The sequence below is a fragment of the Taudactylus pleione genome, unplaced genomic scaffold (assembly GCF_031769625.1).
Source record: "Taudactylus pleione unplaced genomic scaffold, aTauple2 ptg000386l, whole genome shotgun sequence".
Classification (NCBI taxonomy): Eukaryota; Metazoa; Chordata; class Amphibia; order Anura; family Myobatrachidae; genus Taudactylus; species Taudactylus pleione.
In genome coordinates this window covers 15,317,024-15,336,820 of record NW_028284787.1, presented here as the reverse complement: position 1 = coordinate 15,336,820, position 19,797 = coordinate 15,317,024, and the positions used below count along the sequence as shown (strand labels likewise).

General features: G+C 44.2%; 1 protein-coding gene across 4 annotated transcripts in view; it reads left to right on the top strand.

Annotated features, from left to right (window-relative positions):
• TRIO (trio Rho guanine nucleotide exchange factor) overlaps nt 1-19,797 on the top strand; it is a 496,865-nt gene that overhangs the window by 436,866 nt on the left and 40,202 nt on the right. Inside the window, exon 50 of one of the 4 annotated variants that reach the window (XR_015869673.1) lies at nt 16,158-16,310. The exons of 2 other annotated variants lie outside the window; for them this stretch is intronic. Coding sequence is in view for 1 of the 2 variants with exons in the window: in XM_088445728.1 (XP_088301854.1) it covers nt 11,430-11,463 (34 nt within the window). In the remaining variant the exon portion in view is untranslated. Of the gene's footprint in view, nt 1-11,429; nt 12,329-16,157; nt 16,311-19,797 lie in introns of those variants that run through there. One more of the 4 variants, XM_088445728.1, reaches the window with a different exon arrangement.

Genomic DNA, 19,797 nt, shown 5'->3' with positions numbered 1-19,797 from the left:
TTGGAAGTTCAGTCATCCATTCATTTAAAAGCAATAATTGAAAAATTACATTTATATTTACTATGGGTGGAATTCAATTAGTCGCCGGAATTTACTGTAGGCAAATTGATCCCCTGGGACAATTCAATTAGCCCCGAAGTGCTGCACTTATCGGTAATTTTTACCCTAATTAAATAGCCTTGGACGATAAAGCCAAAGGCTACCTCCCTTTTCACCAGTGAAAACTTTTCACGGCTAATTGAATTCCTCCCTATATGTATATAAAGTGCAAACAGGGTCCAAAACTTCACAATATGCCATTACAGAACAAAATGTACATTAATATACAAATTTCATTACGCTTATGAAATATTACATTAATCATGTCCAGGCTCCTGGATCAAGTTGTGTGTGTATATACTGTGTATATATAACTTTCAGTAGTGTTTTGCCAAATATCATTCTGCTTGCACTTCCAAAAAAATTGCTTTCTTTGTTACCTGATTCTATCTGAAAGCATCCAATAAAGAATGTTTGTAATTATACAAGTGCAGATGTTAGTACAGTAAATCTGGGAATCCCTTAAAAATACTTTTGTTTGTCTAGCTTATCCCTAGAACAAGCCAATATATTTTAACAGGATTTTAAATCTCAGAAATGCTAGTAAATCCCAACACTGATTTTTACATTTCTTTTAAGTGCTGCCCCTTTCCTTTATCTTTTTTACTCTTAACCACTTAACTGACAATTTTATTTTACCAAATTACCCTAAACAATTCTTTCTATCTTCTTATTAATTTTAAAACATTTAAAAAAAAAATCCCTCCTACCCCAAGTGGCAATAGACCCCTAGAGGCAAAATATTTCCATTAGCATTACCCCCCACCACCCTAATTGGAATAAATCCCCAGTCTTATAACCCCCTACCACATCACTTCAGTGTAATTGGGTCCCATTTTGCTCCACCCACTCCCCCAGTGACCTTTCATTTTTTGACTCATTTATAACCCCATCCTCCAGGGGAAAAGGACTTTAATGGAGCATTACCACCCTCCAACCCCAGTGACAATCCCCCCCTCCCCTGGAGGTATTATCCACCCACTTCCATGGAGAATTACCCCTCCCCCAAATACAGAGCACAATGGAGCATGCGTCAGGGGGAACTGATGTTCAGTCCCCCCTGCTGCACCTGATCTCTGCACTTTCAGAATGGATGTGTCTGTCAGCTAAATATTTTGCATTCACACACAGCAAAACATGGGTCAGTGTACGCTCACGTGAAAGGGGTGTAAGTGATTTATTGATTGCCAGAAATGTAAATCAGTATACACAATTGATGTATATTGGTGACAAATGTAAAATGTCCTTTTAGTGTTGATAATAAATGCAGTTTAAAAATAGGAACATTCTCTGTATCCCACAAACCATATTATTGGAGAAAAACACATTCAGTTGAATGGAGTTTACTGACCAAATATGCTACTACATCAGGGGTGGCCAACCAGTCAGCGACTAAGGGAGCAATTCAATTCAGGCCAGTGGCTGCAATGTGCCGTTCCAGAATAGCACATTGCAGCCGGAAACATCACTAGTTTCGTTTTTCTTCACCACTATGGGGTGCGGGGATAAACTAGCCATGTTCAGGGTACCACATATGGCAGATACATGTATAGCCGAATATTGCATTGATGTATGGTGGCACAACCTGCAGAGATCACCCTCTAAGAGACAAATAATATCTATAGATACCGCATGGAGCCAAGTTTGCCTTTTATATGTATATACTTCTACATACAGATGTGTCCTCATACAGCTAGCCTCAATACGCCACGCAGCGCGACTTGCATCTCGTGAGTGAATCGCAAGGTCCTGTGCTACTCTGCTAGTGTTGGCTTCCTTTTTTGCCAAAAATGTGTCATAAGTCGCAAAGTGATGCGATGTGACTACAATGCACCAGCAGACTGAGCTGATTAATTTTGATATGCAACACTTTTATAGAAAAGGCAATATACTGCGCTTAACTACCTCAGTCAGGACATGAATTTAAAACACACGAAAAAAATTAATAGGTTTAATTACCCAAACTTATGGTCAGAAAAAGTACATAAATTTACATAGACATAAATACCAATATATACACAGCCTAAAGGAATATATGTATCATAATGATAACAAAAATGATAGTATTAGTAAAAATAAAAAATATATAAAAAAAATTACCGAGAGTTGATCAGATATTATGGGCCAAATGTAAGGTGAGAGTTTAGAAAATGTGAGAGTTTAGCAGTAAACTCTCACATTGGTTGAGTTTTATCTTCAAAATGGGAAAACATCTGAATGAGATTTTAAATCGTGAGTGTTTTTTAAATTTAAAAAAACATGCAAGTTCGCTCTTACTTTTTTTTTGTACTCTATTACATTAGTAAAGTTTAAAAAGTGTCAGAAACTCTCACTTTTCTAAACTCTCACCCTATTACATTTGGCCCTATGTATAGGAACCATTTATTACTTTCCCAAATAGGAAAAACTCCCCAATCAGGGGTCTCCGGAGTAATACACAATATCACAATTTAATTCAGCTTATTTGTTCAATTGTGCACTGATGCATCAATTGTGATACATATTATGTATAGGAAAAAATTGTCTCTTGTATCCAATTAAATTATTGCACTTTGTATTCAGAATAAGATTCTCACTTGTCGCAAGTGATATGAGACGTATACGGCAGTCCACAAAGCATTAATATAATCATTGTCAATTTGATTTCAACATTAAGGCACCTATTTCCCAGCACCCCTGCTGGAAATGTAGGTCTGGTGTATTACTGAGACTTTTACTACTTGCCGTCTCCCCTCATCTGCGGCCTTAATCGGCATCACTAGAATGTAATACCTGCACTCTGAGGGAGTCCTGTACATCAGTGGGATAACATTCCCATATGCCGTCAGTCTCTGTTGCTGCGTAGGTCCCCAGATTGTTAGATCAATAGACGGCTTGGTGCTGGTAATAGGTGAATGCTGAGGATACAAGTCCAAAAACAAGGAGAGCAGCAACACGTTTCGGCTACCGCCATAGCCTTTTTCAAGCTGATACTGAGGCCGCAGATGAGAGGTGACGGCAAGTAGTAAAACTCTTGATTATATGAATGCTTTGAGGTGGACTGTTGTATACTTGTCATACCACTTGCGACAAGTGGGGATCTTATTTTGGATACAAAGTGCAATAATTTAATTGGATACATGAGAGTAATTTTTTCCTATACATCAGGGGTCAGGGAACTTTTTTACCTTTTACCCGAAAATATATTTAGATACGCCAACGTTTCCCCCTTGGTTTGAAAGGAAGGAAATCATATAGTAGTGCCCCCATATAATGCCCCTGTAGTAGTGCCCCCATATAATGCCCCTGTAGTAGTGCCCCCATATAATCACCTGTAGTACCGCTTGTACAAAAAAAAAAACACTTACCTTAATCCCCGCTCCTGCATCCACCGCCGTCCTGTCCGCCCGGCTGCTCCTCGGAACTATGGGAGAGATGTCATGACGTCTCTCCCATAGTGCGCATGGAGAGAACCGGAAGCTGGAGTTCAGAAGAGAACTCCAGCCTCCGGCTAACGCGGCGCTGCAGGGAAGGTGCTGGGCACCCGCTGGTAATAGCATCTCAGCGAGCGTCCGGTTTAGAGTCTCCCTGCGGCACAGCCGGGCATGCATATGAATCATTATAGAATGATTCATATGCATGCCCGGCTGTCCGTCCATTACCCCCAGGAATTTTTACCCCATGTGGGTTAATTTACCCCTGTTCCCTGACCACTGCTATACATAATACGTATCGCATTTGATGCATCAGTGCACAATTGAACAAATAAGCTGAATCAAATTGGGATTTTGTGTTTTACTCCGGACACCCCTTATTGGGGATTTTTTCCTATCTGGGAAAGTAATAAATGGTTCCTATACAGAGTCTGATCAACTCTCTGTAATTTTTTTATATATTTTAAATTTTTACTAATACTATCATTATTGTTTTCATTATGATACATATATTCCTTTAGGTTGTGTATATACTGTATATGTATTTATGTCTATGTAAATTTATGTACTTTTTCTGACCATAAGTTTGGGTAATTAAACCTATTATTTTTTTTTGTGTGCTTGAATTTATGTCCTGACTTGGGGTATTTAAGCGCAGTATATTGCCTTTTCTATACTGTTGTCAAGAGGTAGCAAAAACCTCTGTTTTACCTTTCCCTGATCTGGGTAAGCGCTGTTTTTCTACTTCAGGGTCCATAGGGTATCCACAGGATACCTTGGGGTATAGGTGTGACGTCAGTCGCTGGGCACCATAGAGTTAAGCTTTTCAGCCTCCCAGGATGCACTAGGGTCCCCCTCCTATACCCCGCCCCCGAGCCAAGGCACCTCAGTTTAGTTTGGTGCCCAGCCGGCGTCGGGTGCACCTGTCGGAGTGGGGGGCTAGAAGAGCCCCTGAAGCTTTCTTCAGTGCAGCTGTGGCTGCACATCTGGATGTACAGCATGGACAGTCAGTCCTGACGTCCATGCTGTCTTCCCTACACCCAATACTATCATTATTGTTTTCATTATGATACATAATTATGATACATTAGAACGCCGGTACCGATCCGGGGATGCTGGTGAGCATCTGGGGTCACAGCTAGCGGTGACCCCAGATGTTCCGGACCATGGCCGGATCCAAGGGGGACAAAGGTAAGCAGCGGGGTCCCACGGTGGGTCCCCGCTGGTCACATGGTCCTAAGTCCCCAGGCAGGGGGCTCCCTGGGGACAGGCTGCAGCGTGGAGCCAGGCGACCAACCTGCGCTTTCCACTACCCCCTGGGACAGCGGACCGCAGCAGAGCGGTAGCGCTGCGGCGTCCCAGGGGTTAAATGCATGCCAGGGGAGCGCGCCTTCCCTGTCTCACAGCCGGCGCCTCCCCCGCTGCACACAGCCCTCTCTGCATGCTGCCGACTGGTCCTGTGGCAGCGCTCCTCCCCCAGGCCAGCCTCCTCTCTGCTCCTCGGCGGCCATCTTCTCCAGAACGCATGGTGAACGCTGCTGGAAGCGCTGGACGGAAGCATCGTGGTCTGGGTCCCCCCGCATACCTCTCCTCCGCTGTGGCTCAGGTCTGTGTATGCAGCGCTGTGTCCTACCAGGCCCTGTGTCTGTGTAGTTGAGTGATCAGCGCTGTTAGTGCAGGAATTGTTATTTCTCTGCATTGTATGTGACTGTGCTAGCGCTGCCTGTAACTTTTCTTCTACTAAACTGTCAGCTTTATTACTGTCCCTGTTCTTCTGCTAAAGCCCTTGCGGTGCGGTGCTGCAGGGTGGTCTCTCGCCTATTTAATACTTAATTGGTGAGAGAGGTCACATACGTGGTGCCATCATGTCTGAAAGTGATCTTCCCCTCCGGCTACAGTGTACCACGTGCAAAGTACCGTTAGCGGAGGGGGAGGGTAGCGCGGAGGGCCTTTGCCGGCAGTGTTTGTCCATGGCGCGGCCTATTATGGTTACAGCACCGGTACAGGAGCCACCCTGGGCTTGTTTCGCTCAGGCGTTAACAGCTTTAGTGGGCCAGTTAGCTCCGCAGCCCGCGTTTACTCCGATGGGTTTGTCCCAGCAGTCTGTGGTGTCGTCACCCATGCAGGGGTTCCCACGACAATTGGTGGTACCCCACAGTCTCCCTATTTCCCCGCTCCCGGGTTCTCAGGAGCCAGCGTGGGTTAACTCCCTGACGAGTTCTGTATAGCACTTGTCGGATGTGTTGCAAGGGGAGTCTGTGATGCGGCCTCATAAAAGGCCGGTGGCGTCTCTGTCCGCTCCTTATGAGGATGACGAAGGGACGTCTGATGATGGGGAGATTCTGGATCCTTACGATCAGGAACCTCTCCATACTAAGGACGCTGATGCCAAGTCCAAAGTATATATTCCTGGACTTATTCGGGCGGTCCGCACAGCCTTGGTGATTGAGGACGAAGTTCCCCCAGCGGCTAAATCTAAGTATGCCTTTTTCAAAGATGTGATGGGCGATGCCACAGTCTTTCCTCTTTCGGGTCAGTTGGTGGACCATTTAGAGGAGGCGTGGAAACAACCTGGCAAAAGATACCAGCCGCAGAGACGCCTGGCGGTGGCTTATCCGTTCGCGGATAATTATTTTGCTAAGTGGGAATCCCCTCCACAGGTGGATTCTCACGTGACCCGTCTTGTCCGTAGTGCCACATTGCCGATGCCATCCATGTCCTCCCTTAAGGATGCTACGGACCGCAAGGTAGAAATCTGCCTGAAGTCCGCTTATTCCCTTGCAGGGGGGGCAGCACGGCCGGCTATGGCCATTTGCTGGGTTGCCAGAGCGATGGAGCGCTGGGCGGATTCATTAGAGGCTTCTTTTGAATCCGACTGTCCGGCCGAACAGGCGGAGTTGATTGGCAATCTCCGTGATTCGGCCACCTACATCAACGAGGCGGCTCTAGACATTAGTACTCTGGTGTCTAGAATTTCTTCAGCAGCGGTAGCTGCTCGTCGCACCTTGTGGCTGCGATCCTGGAAGGCGGACGCAGATTCCAAGAAAGGTCTGGAAGCGTTGCCGTTTACCGGAGAAGTTCTCTTCGGTCCGGATCTGGATAAGATTGTGGCCACGCTGGCGGCAGCCAAATCTGCTTGTCTCCCGTCGGCCGCTGCTCCTTCTGGTTCGGGACCATCGTCCTTTCGGTCATCTAGGGCCCAGGGCAGGCCCAAACCACAGTCATTTCCTCGACAGGCTGGCCCTAAGAAATCGGTCAAGCCCCGGAAGCAGGCATGGAGTACCAGACGTCCGGCCCCCAAGCCAGATGACAAGCCTGCGGCCTGACGGTCCGGGCCTCCCTTTGGGGGATCCCAGGGTGGGAGGCCGCCTGCTACAGTTCGCCCAGTGTTGGTCGACCACTACGACAGACACTTGGGTTCTGGAGGTGGTTTCCCACGGATACGCCCTCTCCTTCCGGCACAGACCCCCGGCTCGCTTCTTCACCACGGGTCTCCCATCAGACCGGAACAAGGCTACGGAGCTGCGGAAGGTATTGCACACTATGCTCCAGGCTGGAGTTATAGTGGCTGTTCCATTCTCCCAGAGGGGTCAGGGTTTCTATTCAAATCTATTTTTGGTACAGAAACCCAATGGGTCATATCGTCCGATTCTCAACCTCAAAGCACTCAACAAGTCTTTGCGGGTCCCGAAGTTTCGGATGGAGACCCTACGGTCCATCATTCTGGCGCTGGAACCTGGGGACTACTTGGTGTCATTGGACATACAGGACGCTTACCTGCATGTCCCTATTCTTTTGCACCATCAACAGTTCCTCAGGTTTGCAATCCGCAGCGACCACTTCCAGTTTCGGGCGTTACCTTTTGGCCTGGCAACAGCACCACGTGTTTTCACCAAGGTGATGGCGGTCATGGCGGCTTCTCTGCGGCTGCAGGGAGTCCGCATGTTGCCGTATTTGGACGACCTGTTATTGGTGGCAGGATCTCCAGAGCTCCTGTTACGCCACTTGGACCTGACCATTGCACTGCTGCAACGGCACGGCTGGCTAATCAACTGGCAGAAGTCCACTCTAATCCCGTCTCGGAGGATTCTGCATCTTGGAGCCTTATTGGACTCGGGACAGCAAAGGATCTTCGTGACGGAGGACAAGATCTCTGCTTTACAGTCAAGGGTGCGCAGTTGCCTGCACAGCCGCCGGGTGTCCTTACACTCGGCGATGAGGTTACTGGGCTCCATGGTGTCGGTGTTCGACATGGTGGAATACGCCCAGTTTCACTCCAGACCTCTGCAGCACCTGATCCTGTCCAAGTGGAACGGGCTGCCTCAGTCTCTGAAGTCCCAGACGATTGTGCTCACCCAGGAGGTTCGCCTGTCCCTTGCGTGGTGGTTACAGACGACCCACCTCAACAAGGGACGTCCGTTCTGGGTTCCAAATTGGGTCCTGTTGACAACGGACGCCAGTCTTCGGGGCTGGGGAGCAGTTTCGGGTCCACACTTGTTCCAGGGCAGGTGGACGCCGACAGAAGCGGAGCTTCCAATAAATATCTTGGAACTCCGTGCGGTCTTCAATGCTCTCCAGCAGGCACAGCGGTTTCTCCAGGGTCGCCCGGTGCAGGTCCAGTCAGACAACGCTACCACCGTGGCCTACATAAACAGGCAAGGAGGAACTCGCAGTCGGGCGGCTCTCGTAGAGGTCTCTCGGATCCTGGTTTGGGCGGAGCGCAATCTTCCGGCCATATCAGCGGTCTTCATCCCGGGAGTGCTAAATTGGGAGGCGGACTTTCTAAGTCGCCAGGACGTTCATCCGGGGGAATGGTCCCTGCACCCGGACGTTTTTCAACTACTGGTGGACAGGTGGGGTCTTCCAGAAATCGACCTCATGGCGTCCCGGCACAACAACAAGTTGCCGGTGTACGGGTCTCGCACAAGAGACGAAGGGGCGTCTCTGGTGGATGCTCTGTCCGTCCGGTGGACGTTCCGGTTCGCATACCTGTTCCCTCCGGTCTCCCTTCTTCCACGGGTAATCCGGAAATTCAAACAGGAAGGAGGGACGCTCCTGTTGATAGCTCCCGCGTGGCCCAGACGGCACTGGTTCTCAGACCTTCAGGGTCTGTCCGTGGACAGTCCTCTGCGGTTGCCGCTACGACCGGACCTTCTGTCTCAGGGTCCTTGCCTTCACCCGGACCTGACTCGGCTGTCTTTGACGGCGTGGCTGTTGAGACGGCCATGCTGAGGTCCCGGGGGTTTTCCAACTCTGTGGTGCGTACCATGTTACGAGCTCGGAAACCGTCTTCCGCGAGGATATACCATCGCGTGTGGCATACGTTCTTCCAGTGGTGTCGACCGAGAGGTTATGCACCGCGGGAGTTTCGTCTGTCTCGGATTCTCGCCTTCCTGCAAGCGGGACTAGATCATGGGCTTCTTTGAAGGTACAGGTTTCGGCCCTATCTGTCTGGTTTCACCGTAGGATTGCTACAATCCCGGATGTGCGCACCTTTATGCAGGGTGTTCTCCGCATTCAGCCGCCCTTTGTTCCACCTGTGGCGCCTTGGGATTTGGCTGTGGTCCTGAGGGCTCTCCAAGGACCGCCGTTTGAACCACTGGGCTCAGTGGATCTTAAATGGCTAACAGCTAAGACTGTTTTCCTTCTGGCCATTGCTTCGGCCAGACGTGTTTCTGAGTTAGGGGCTCTTTCTTGTAGACCCCCTTTCTTGGTTTTTTATGGGAACAGGGCAGTGCTCCGCACTCGGCCCGAGTTTCTTCCCAAAGTTGTTTCCCAGTTTCATGTTAACGAGGAAATAGTTGTTCCGGCCTTTAACTCACCGGGTCTTTCCGTGGGTGAGGCCTCTTTGGATGTTGTGCGGGCCTTAAGGACTTATGTTGACCGCACTTCTTCGTTTAGGAAGTCGGACGCTTTGTTTGTCCTCTATGGCTTCCGTAAAAAGGGTTGGCCTGCTTCAAAGCTAACTTTGGCAGCCTGGATCCGTATGGCTATTTCTGAAGCTTATCTTCATGAAGGCCTACCGGTCCCTCCTTCTCTGAAGGCTCATTCCACTAGGTCTGTGGGTCCTTCGTGGGCAGCTCGACGTGGTGCCTCGGCAGTTCAGATCTGCAAGGCTGCTACGTGGTCCTCTGTCCATACCTTCGTGAGGTATTACAGGTTTGACACCTTCGCCTCTCAGGATGCTTCCTTCGGGCGGCGGATTCTCCTTTCTGCACAGGAGCGTCCCCACCCTTAAAGGATACTGCTTTGGGACATCCCCAAGGTATCCTGTGGATACCCTATGGACCCTGAAGTAGAAAATATGAGATATGGTAAGAACTTACCCTTGATATCTCTATTTCTACGAAGTCCATAGGGTTCCACAGGACTCCCGCCCTGTCGCACCTGTGCTGCAGATGGGCTTTGCTCTGGTCACCGGTTTTCCGTCTCCCTCTGGTGAGAATGTGATTCTTGTATGTGTCCAGATCTTTTTTCTCTCTCTTCCTTCTCCTCCTCCGGCCTATGGCTTGATAACTAACTGAGGTGCCTTGGCTCGGGGGCGGGGTATAGGAGGGGGACCCTAGTGCATCCTGGGAGGCTGAAAAGCTTAACTCTATGGTGCCCAGCGACTGACGTCACACCTATACCCCAAGGTATCCTGTGGAACCCTATGGACTTCGTAGAAATAGAGATAACAAGGGTAAGTTCTTACCATATCTCATATTTTTCCTATGCAGCACTTTTATATCTGTGTGTATATGAAGCACAACGGAATATGAAAAAAGCTGCAGCGCCTCGTATACAGAATTCAAAGACTCAGTCGCACACAGATATATGTGTTGCATATCAAATTAATCAGCACAGTTCGCTGATGCGTCCTAGTCACATCACATTGCTACTTAGATGCATTTTCAACTTCAATACTCCATGGCAGCCCTTAAAATTAGTTAGCTTCCTTGTGATGGTTATATAACAGATTTCCTCATATTTCTTAGTGTGTTTTCCTGTATTAGACAGACTGGTACTCTGTTTTATTTTTTTAGGTCCAGGGGTTGTGGAAGGTCAGGCTGGAGCTTAAGGAGGAATGGAGCTGAAACAGATTCCCCCATTTAATGTTAAACTTATAAATTAAGGGAACGATTTATGGAATGTCTGAAAAAACTTAGGTAGCAATAGGTCATTTTCTCTATAGGGCCATATTCAATTAGGCTGCGAAAAGCCGTTATCGGCGATACTTTATCGCCGATGACGTCATTTTCGCATTTCTCACTGTTCCCCTTATTCAATTTTCCGAATTTTCGCCGCTGCGAAAAGTCAGTGCATCCGATCCTGCGAAAAAGTATCACCTATAAATAGGTGGGAAAAAAAATGCAGAATTGGAATTTTGGTGTACAAACTTCCAAACACCACCCTGCACCCCTTGGACAGTCCCCCAAAGATATTCTGGGTCAAAAAAAATGTAAAGTACCACAGGACACCCCAAAAAAAGTACTTTCATTTTGGGGGCGAAAAAATAAAAGTAGGAGGACAAGCTTCTAAACTAGCGAAATAGACTCAGGGGGGTCCCCAAGTATGCGCCTGGTGTTTTTTTGATTGCAGGTGGTTGCGGCAGGTGGATTTTTCACGATTTTTCAAAATTCACATTAGCCACTTTAAAATATGCTTGCACCCCTTTTTCATGTACGCCAAATTTAATGGAACTACTTATTTTGTCCAAAAAAGTTGCTAAATGCTATTCTACACCACTTTCTAAAAAACGCAAAACAGCAGCTATTGACACTGCTTAAAGACCCCACATACCTTTAGCAGGGCTAATCGGGGGTATCCATAGTGAACCCCCATGTCAGACCATCTTTTGGAGGGTGTCAGGCTGATTTCCCCAAAAATGACAGAACTTTTTGCAGATTTACTTTTCGTCGGGTCCTGTTTTCACAGATTTGAAATTGAACACAGGGAATCACGGGGATGAGTGCGATACCTCTTAAACCTGGAATCCAGCGATGACGGTGACAAGTCCGGCAACAGACTGTTCGCTCCAAATTGAATATGCCCCCATAGTATAGTGTTGTTACAGACGCGACAGTAAATATGATCGCTTCCCAGAGAGCAGTGTTTCCCAAACTCATTCCTCAGGGAGCACTAACAGTGCATGGTTTCCATTTGCCCTAGTCTCTAGAACAATTTAAAGTTCTCATTACTTGGATGCCTTTGTTATATGAGAGGAACAGAAAATTCAAGCAAGACACTTTTTTTAACAAAATCGCCTTTATAGTTTATTTTATTTATTACCAGTTATTTATATAGCGCACATATATTCCGCAGCGCTTTACAGAGAATATTTGGCCAGTCACATCAGTCCCTGCCCCAGTGGAGCTTACAATCTATGTTCCCTATCACATGCTCACACACATACACACTAGGGTTAATTTTTTATGTTGGGAGCCAATTAATCTACCAGTATATTTTTGGAGTGTGGGAGGAAACCGGAGTACCCGGAGGAAACCCACGCAAGCACAGGGAGAATATACAAACTCTGCACAGTTAGAGCCGTGGTGGGAATCAAACCCACGACCTCAGTGTTGTGAGGCAGTAATGCTAATCATTACACCGTCTGTGCTGCCCTAGTTAGATTTTTTGTGTTGTTGCGAGTGGCTGATGTGACATGAGTCATGTATCACTGTCTGGTACTGCTTGACAAATATGTAGAACACTGGAGTCTGTCTGTTTCACAGTTTTTAGTTTGTTCGATCAAAGTTCAATACCTTTTGGAATTTCCTGATCACTGTTAGAATGTTGTGTGTTGATATAGTGCTGGATATTTGGTGACATTAAATGCAAATACTGTAACGTGGTTTGCCTTTTTATTCAGCAAAACAATATAAACTTTCCTATTTTGCATTCCACGTTCCTTTTTATATTTGTGCTTTTTTTCTTTTTTGCCCCATGTTATTGCTGCAAGCCCCTTACATATGTCCCTCAGACAACCTCACATGGAAAAATGTTCGCAATAATCCTCAATTAAGCACCACTGTTACCTCACTCCTGTGTACAGTTGAGGAGTTTTCAATAGTCTACGGATAGTCTAGCTCTTCACAGTACTGTAGTTCATGCTGCTACCGCATCTATAATCACTGTGGATAGAACTGTTGAAGTGTGTGTGAGGAGAATGATAAATGGCCACAATGTTCCTCAGGCATACCCACATGTCCCTTACATTGGCATCAGACTATCAAACATACCACAATGTTAACAATCATCAAATCTGCACAACTCTTATTTTTGTAAAGACTAGTAATAGTCTGGTTCTTCACAAAGCTCCTGCTGCATTTGAATCTTTTACCGCTGTGGGGGGAACTGGTGTGTGTTAGGGAGTGGGTATATAATTACCATCATGTCCCTCAGACCTCTTCACCAACCTCTTATAACTACCTCCATATACTGTATCTTTACATACCTCCCCCACTTTACCTATTCCCACTGAAGCCCATGCAGAAGAAGCATTCTCACCGACCTCGATTGGATGGGCCTGTGATCTCATTGTGCAGAGGAAGTCAAGACATGGAAGCAGGAGCCATTCCACCCATACTGGCATTCTTGCCCCCTCCCCCCTGCTGCTGCTGCTTGGAGCACCACGCTATGCCCCTACTCCTGGACTGGAGTCACATTTACAAGTACAATGACAGAAGTTGGTTAGTGGCTCACAGTTCTAGACCATGGTTTGTTGTGACATTTTACATTTATGCGAACTTTCCTTTGTGTCCCACCCACTATTTAGCATCAATTATGATTATGGACCATGACTGCATGCAACAAGGGTGTGTACAAACCCTTTAGGACCAGTAGGGCTTTCTTTTGGAAATATTGGAACTACAGTATTTTTCAGATATCTTGTAAACCATACAATTACACAACATAGCTTGGGATATGGCTGAGACTGGACAGAACAAAATTGGGGTGAAGGATTCTCATTTGTATGTTTGGGACAGTGGGCTAGATGTATTATGTGTCGATATGTGGAAGAAGTGGTAGCAACACACGTTATGTGAACTGATAACATTCCCCCCCACCCCCCCATGTATTTTTGAGGGGTTGGGCAGTAAATGACAGGGGCGATATGTGCCCCTGGTATTATCAGCGCTGCTATATATAAGATAGCAGTGCTGATAAGCTGGGCTGTGTATGTACGGTTCCGAGAGCTGCAGCTATCAATAGCGACAGCTGCCGTTGCCCTATCACCACAGCAGGGGCAGCAATGCCAGCTGCACGCGGGATCTCGCCCAGTGGAGCTGGCCTGGGAGTGTGAGACAGTGCATCAGCACTTGGCTGATACACCGTGTGCTAAGGCAACGATCCCTGGAGGGGGGAGTTTTCACACTCCCACTCTGGCAGATTAGCTATTAATACATCTCATCGTTAGTGGCAGGATTTGTGAGCTATAATACATCTTCCCCAATGATCATTATGTGTGCATTTTTGCATGCGTTTCTGGCATTCTCTCATGTAGAATAGATTACATAATTTTAAGGGGCTAGAAAATTACGTATTTAACACAAAAATAAAGAAAAACATTTTAGTATTTCAGACAACACTTTATTCGTTGTGTTCTTGTATCTTCAGGCTCAGAATCTGTGTTTATTGATGCATTGTTTGTATAGAATGGGTGACAGAGTATGGCTGCTTATCTATACACTCATGTAGCTGTTTCTTCAGGATTTATTCAGTTAAGCATGATATCCTGTTTTATGGTTTTCGTGGTGTTTGCAAACAAAAATAAGCAATGTTTTATGTACAGATATTTCAAGTTGCATCTTTGCCGCTTGTGCGAATGGGTACGCGCGCTGCGTTTGCACCCGCGACCCATAGGATTGCATGGTGCGAACGCAGTGTGCGGTGCGGTTGGTGCATCCACGGCTAAATGCATGCCGCGATGCGAGCGCACGTTTGCAGTGCGAGTGGCAAGGATGCAAGAGGACACCTCTGTACCATAAATGCAGAGCATATAGCGCATGGCTATAATTGGACCTCGCCGTTAATTGAAACCGCTCCTTAAAATAAGACAAACTTCTTTTTCAGTCTACCTGTGCTGGAGCTGTCAGTGGGAAAAAAAATAGTCAGTCGATTAAATCTTAAGCTTGAACTACTTACATGGCAACACTGAACAATATATGAGAGCAATAGGCTCTGTGAAAATATATCAATATGCATGGTGTGAGATTCATTGCAAATTGAAGATAGCAACAGATCTTGAGCCGTTGTGTGAAGGTCAACATTCTTAGGGTAATTTAATATATGGTACTGACAGTACTGGTGCTAAAATAAAGGTTTATTGAATGAGGGAGAAGGGAGTGTGTGTATTTTGTTCAATTAAAAACTATCCTATAAATGGTGTGCATTTATTTCTAATTTATTTTTTAAGGTAGTATGTAATGCAAAAACCACAGTGCTGATTATAACCGTTTAAATAGGTGGGTTTGTTTGCTGTTTTTATTTACAGTTTTGGTCCTATCTCAGTTGGTTTACTCATTGTAATTTAACATGAGATCTCCCATTTTATGCTAATAAAAACAATGAACAGAGATAAAAAGTCTCCCAGCTTTCCCCTGATTTCCCTGTAAACTTAATAAAAAGCAGACAGTCATGTTCATTGTAAAAGTCTATAACTTGCCTGTGAGCTAGTCTGGGGCTGATGTACAATCGCCTAGACCCACCTGAGTGAATGGCTAATGGAACCACCGAAGCAGTAACTTTGACATTCCTGTGATCCATGCACAGTGAACAAGAGATCAATAAGACCCCCCTGTTCATTATACCACCCAAATGTTTCAGATAATACATTTTTAATCAACAAATTTCAGACACCACAGAGACTTTATAAAAAAAAAAAAAAAAAAGCTGAAGAACAATTGTTAATGTTATTTTCTATAGTCAGCAGAGTCTAGCACTCCCTGTAAATCCAATCGAAAACCATATGAAAAGATGATATATGGGAAAAAAAGCACCCAAAAAGGATGCATACTTGAAATAAGAAAAATGATAGTCGTTCTGCTGTTGTAGGACTACAAGTGTCCGCAAGCTAAAAGGCACCAGCTGACTAAACGTTCTGTGCAACACTGCTTAAGCAACCACCACCTCTTGTGGATTTGTGTACAGTAAATATGCTTTTTAAATAAAATAATAGAATTGAAAAAAATATTATATCTTTAAGAAATACTTTTTATTTTTCCTTTGGGCGGGGGGGGGCTTGGTTAAGGATATACATAACACTTGGCAACTTTTTCTACTGTTATTTTGCTTAGTTACTTTGTAATCACTGATGAAGGCAATGTGTTCAAATAAATGTCTGTTTTTCAATTTTTTTTTTCTTGTAGGACCTTGTTTTCAGGTTCAGCAGATCTTAAAAATAGTATGATAACTCATGAAGGGTACCGGGCCTCATAACAATTTAGTTGTAGGGCAGTCATTACTAGTTATATTACAACATCCCACTCGTTTTACAGTAGAATACATTATTTAATTATTAACATACCTTCTATAAAGTGTTAGCTCATTTTTTTACCCATCACAAAAAATACCAATCACTAGAAATTTAGGACGGTTAGAAGGAAGCAAAAAAAGAAGGAAGCACTTACATAACTTTTTATTTTCCCTTTGGTCCCTCCCTAGAAACACTTGAATGCACCTTGGCATACTATCCACAAGTGTCTAAAACTTGTTCATAGGGATGTAATACCATTCTTCAATTTGAAATTCTATCAGCTAACAGGTGGCTATCATTGACTCCAATGGTGCTCTGGAATTTTCCATAAGTGAGTTCTGGTGAGTGGGACAACCAGTGCTAATGTCTTTCACAGTTTTTATTCTCATCAAATGTTTACCCCTTGTACCCTGTGAATAATAGTATTGTCATCCTCAAAAGTTCCTTTCTAATCAGGATTGATTTTTTTTTAATGATAGGAGGATGATAATGTGTCTGACCCACATGCATGCTTTCAAAGAGTCCATAGACCTCTGTCTGTTTCACCAGTTTGCTCACTGTTACACATAGAAAATTGTAAGTAGACCCAAGCACACAACAACCTCCATCACCAACATAACAAAAATAGAGACTACTTCCAACTCAGTGATAAAACTATGGAAGTATATATGGTCCAACTGAGATGAGAGAGAAGAACTTTACTGACTGGTAAATGTTTAATAGAAAGTGGAAGATTCACTATTTCAACTCAGTCTAGCATGAGTTTGGGATCATAAGGAAGATTAGCATACAAGGATTTTACAGTCTTTTGAAACACCTGATCCTACAGGAGGTTGCTCGATGCAATAGAATTCCAGGATGAGCAGAGAAACTAAATTATATGGTGGTATGCTAATGATGCCTACTGAATGTCACAACCTCGGGTGCAAGAAGCTTGCAAATAAATTTGAGTCACTTGCAATAAGTGTGGTTAATATGAAGTATAAAATAATACAAATGTACAGTTTTAATCTGTTGAACACTAGGAGGAATAACCACCATAGTCACAAATAGAGCATAAAATAACATGCACACATACATTTAATATGGACAGCTTAGGAAACATATCCTAATTGGGCCAATGGCAGAGTGTTTGGTATTTGTTAATATGGAAACCTCACTGATTATAGGCTGTAAACTGGTATGTAATGGTGGAGGGGTGTTTACACTCAATTATTTTTACATAGTAGAAGACCATGGAGTTTATGTACAGCAGCCTAACCATACAAGTGTTTGTGATGGATAAGCTTTGATTTAGCTTAGCAGGCCAAAGATTCATATTAGCTCAACTAGTATATTTCATGGTGGCAAACGGATAACACTTTTTTGGTTGTGTTTTTTTTATAATATTTGTCCATTCCAATATAACCTTAGCCTTTGTTCCTCTAGAAACCTTTAAATTGAGCAGATGGCAATTAAAATATAAGCCAATTGATCTGCTAAGCCTTTGCTTTTTCTAGCATCATTAAGGACCTAATTAGTAAACTTTACATTATTTCACACTGTCATGTGTTTCCTTTTTTAATCATCGGTGTGCTTTTGTATGTATGCATATATAAATATAGCAAATTGACAATTTCATGCACAAATCATACTTCTTGTTAAGTAGTGTCAGAAAACAATTCTACAGCAGAATTCTTTTTCTCAGTTTTTTTGCAATGCAGCTCTCCTTGGATAACCTTTTCTTCAAAAAGGTATATAAATTGTTCCTTTAAGAAAATAATATGGAGCGCACAATAGTGAATTATGTTTTGTACAAAAAAAAAATCAGATTCAAACATACCTACATTAGATCAGAAAAGTACCAATCAGCATTGAACCGCTAATCCCCACTATAGAAGATATATTTGTCCGGTCAATTGATTGGCCAATATATTGTGTGACGGTCGGCCTGTGTGTACCAACGTCGTTCACAGACATATATCGCATCGGCTGTGCTGGAGATATATCTGTCAATCGTGCTGTGTGTACGTACGGCCTGTCACTTTCATTTCTCTGCAGTATACAACATTGTATAATATTTTCTCAATGATTGTACATTTTCTTATAATAATTTTTTTCCTGTTACAGGAAGAAAATAATTATAGGAAATGTACAATCCATGAGAAAATATTATACAATGTTGTATACTGCAGAGAAATGCAAGTGACAAATAAGGCATACATACAGTGTAGATGGGAAAATATATTGTATTCCTTAAGCAAGTCTGTATTTGATGTAATAGCTGTTTGCACCTAGTGTAACTACGCTTAAAGAGGAATTGAAAAAAAAGATATTTTTTTTTTTATAAAGCATAACACACGTACATCAAAAATGATTTGAAGCATTAATACTTATACATGATTCCAGGCTCAGTCCCACATCGGTCACAGTGCTGACTTTTGTCGGAGGACTTGTCTGCAACAACATCACTCCAAGCCACCCCCAGTTATTTTTGTCATTTGTGACTTTGGCAGGGATTTGGGTCACAATTGATGAAAATAGTTTGGCGCAGCTTGCAGAAAGACATTTGTGCAGACAAGTCCTCTGTCAAAAGATTGTGGAAACCAAGTGTGCATTCCTGGAATGCGGAGTCGGCACGGTGACTGATGTAAAAGGATTGAGTCTGGAATCACGGATGAGTGTACTAATGCTTCAAGGCTTTATTTCTGATATATACGTGTGATTTATTCTTTATTAGAAATTCCTTTTAAATAACCTACTTCATGATTGTGCGTGCCATACTTATTTATTGCAGATAATCGTGTGTGACCCTTTGAGGAAGGGCTTAATGAAGCTGCACTTTTGAACAAAGTGCCTGAAGTGTTGCAATATATGGACTACTGCTGCTAATTTTGGGCACTTTTACAGAAAGTAGGAATTACACTTATAACCATATTGTGTGTGTGACTCAGTACACCTTTGTTTTGTATAACTTCATATTCTTTCAAGACATTCTGGAAACATGAAGATATCAGGCAAATCTCAGACATCAATAAAATAAGCATCTAAAGGCTTGTCCAGAATATGGAAGTTACTATAAATCATACATGGACTTGCAGCTTTAGATGAATACCAGCACCTAGAACAGTATACAGCGTTTTAACGCTGTTGCAATGGCAACTCGCACCCTTAGCATGGAATAGGATTGACCCCCCCTTGTGTATGACCAGCACTCAGTTTCAGTAGATAATGCAAGGCTTTATTCAGTATATTAGATGGTATCATGCATAATTGGCATTCAAACCACATTCTGCTTTAGTCATTCTCTGTTGTAAGTTTAACAGAAAACAATACAGCTCAAACTGAACTTTAGTTGGGGATCATAGAACCCTGTATTAATTGCAAGGAGCGCTGTTAAAGCCATTTGCGACTATGCAAGATGGATGCTCGCATGAGCACAGACACAGTTTGCACAAATTGTTCTGTCCTGCTCCATTAAACACTATTGCCCAGAGCGGTCATGTGCGTGGCTCTCTCAGTCACTATGAGATTCTGTGATTTATTTTTAAAAATTAAGTTTGAGCTACATTATTTAACAAATGCATAGCTTTTCTGTCTGCCCTTCTTGGTCTTGGTTGGCCCAACTTACATCTTGGTCTTGAGTCTCGAACTGCCCCTGAAAAAAATCACTCTGTACCTAAATTTGCAAGGTTCACTCGAAGTACACACTGGCCCTGATTGAGCCGGACGCTCTGACAGAGCGCTCGCTCTGAATCAGGGCCCTCCCTCTGAATTTAAGAGCGGCCTCCTGATAATAATGTCATCCATCATTGTTTCAACACCTGGAATATGTTCAAAAATCATGTG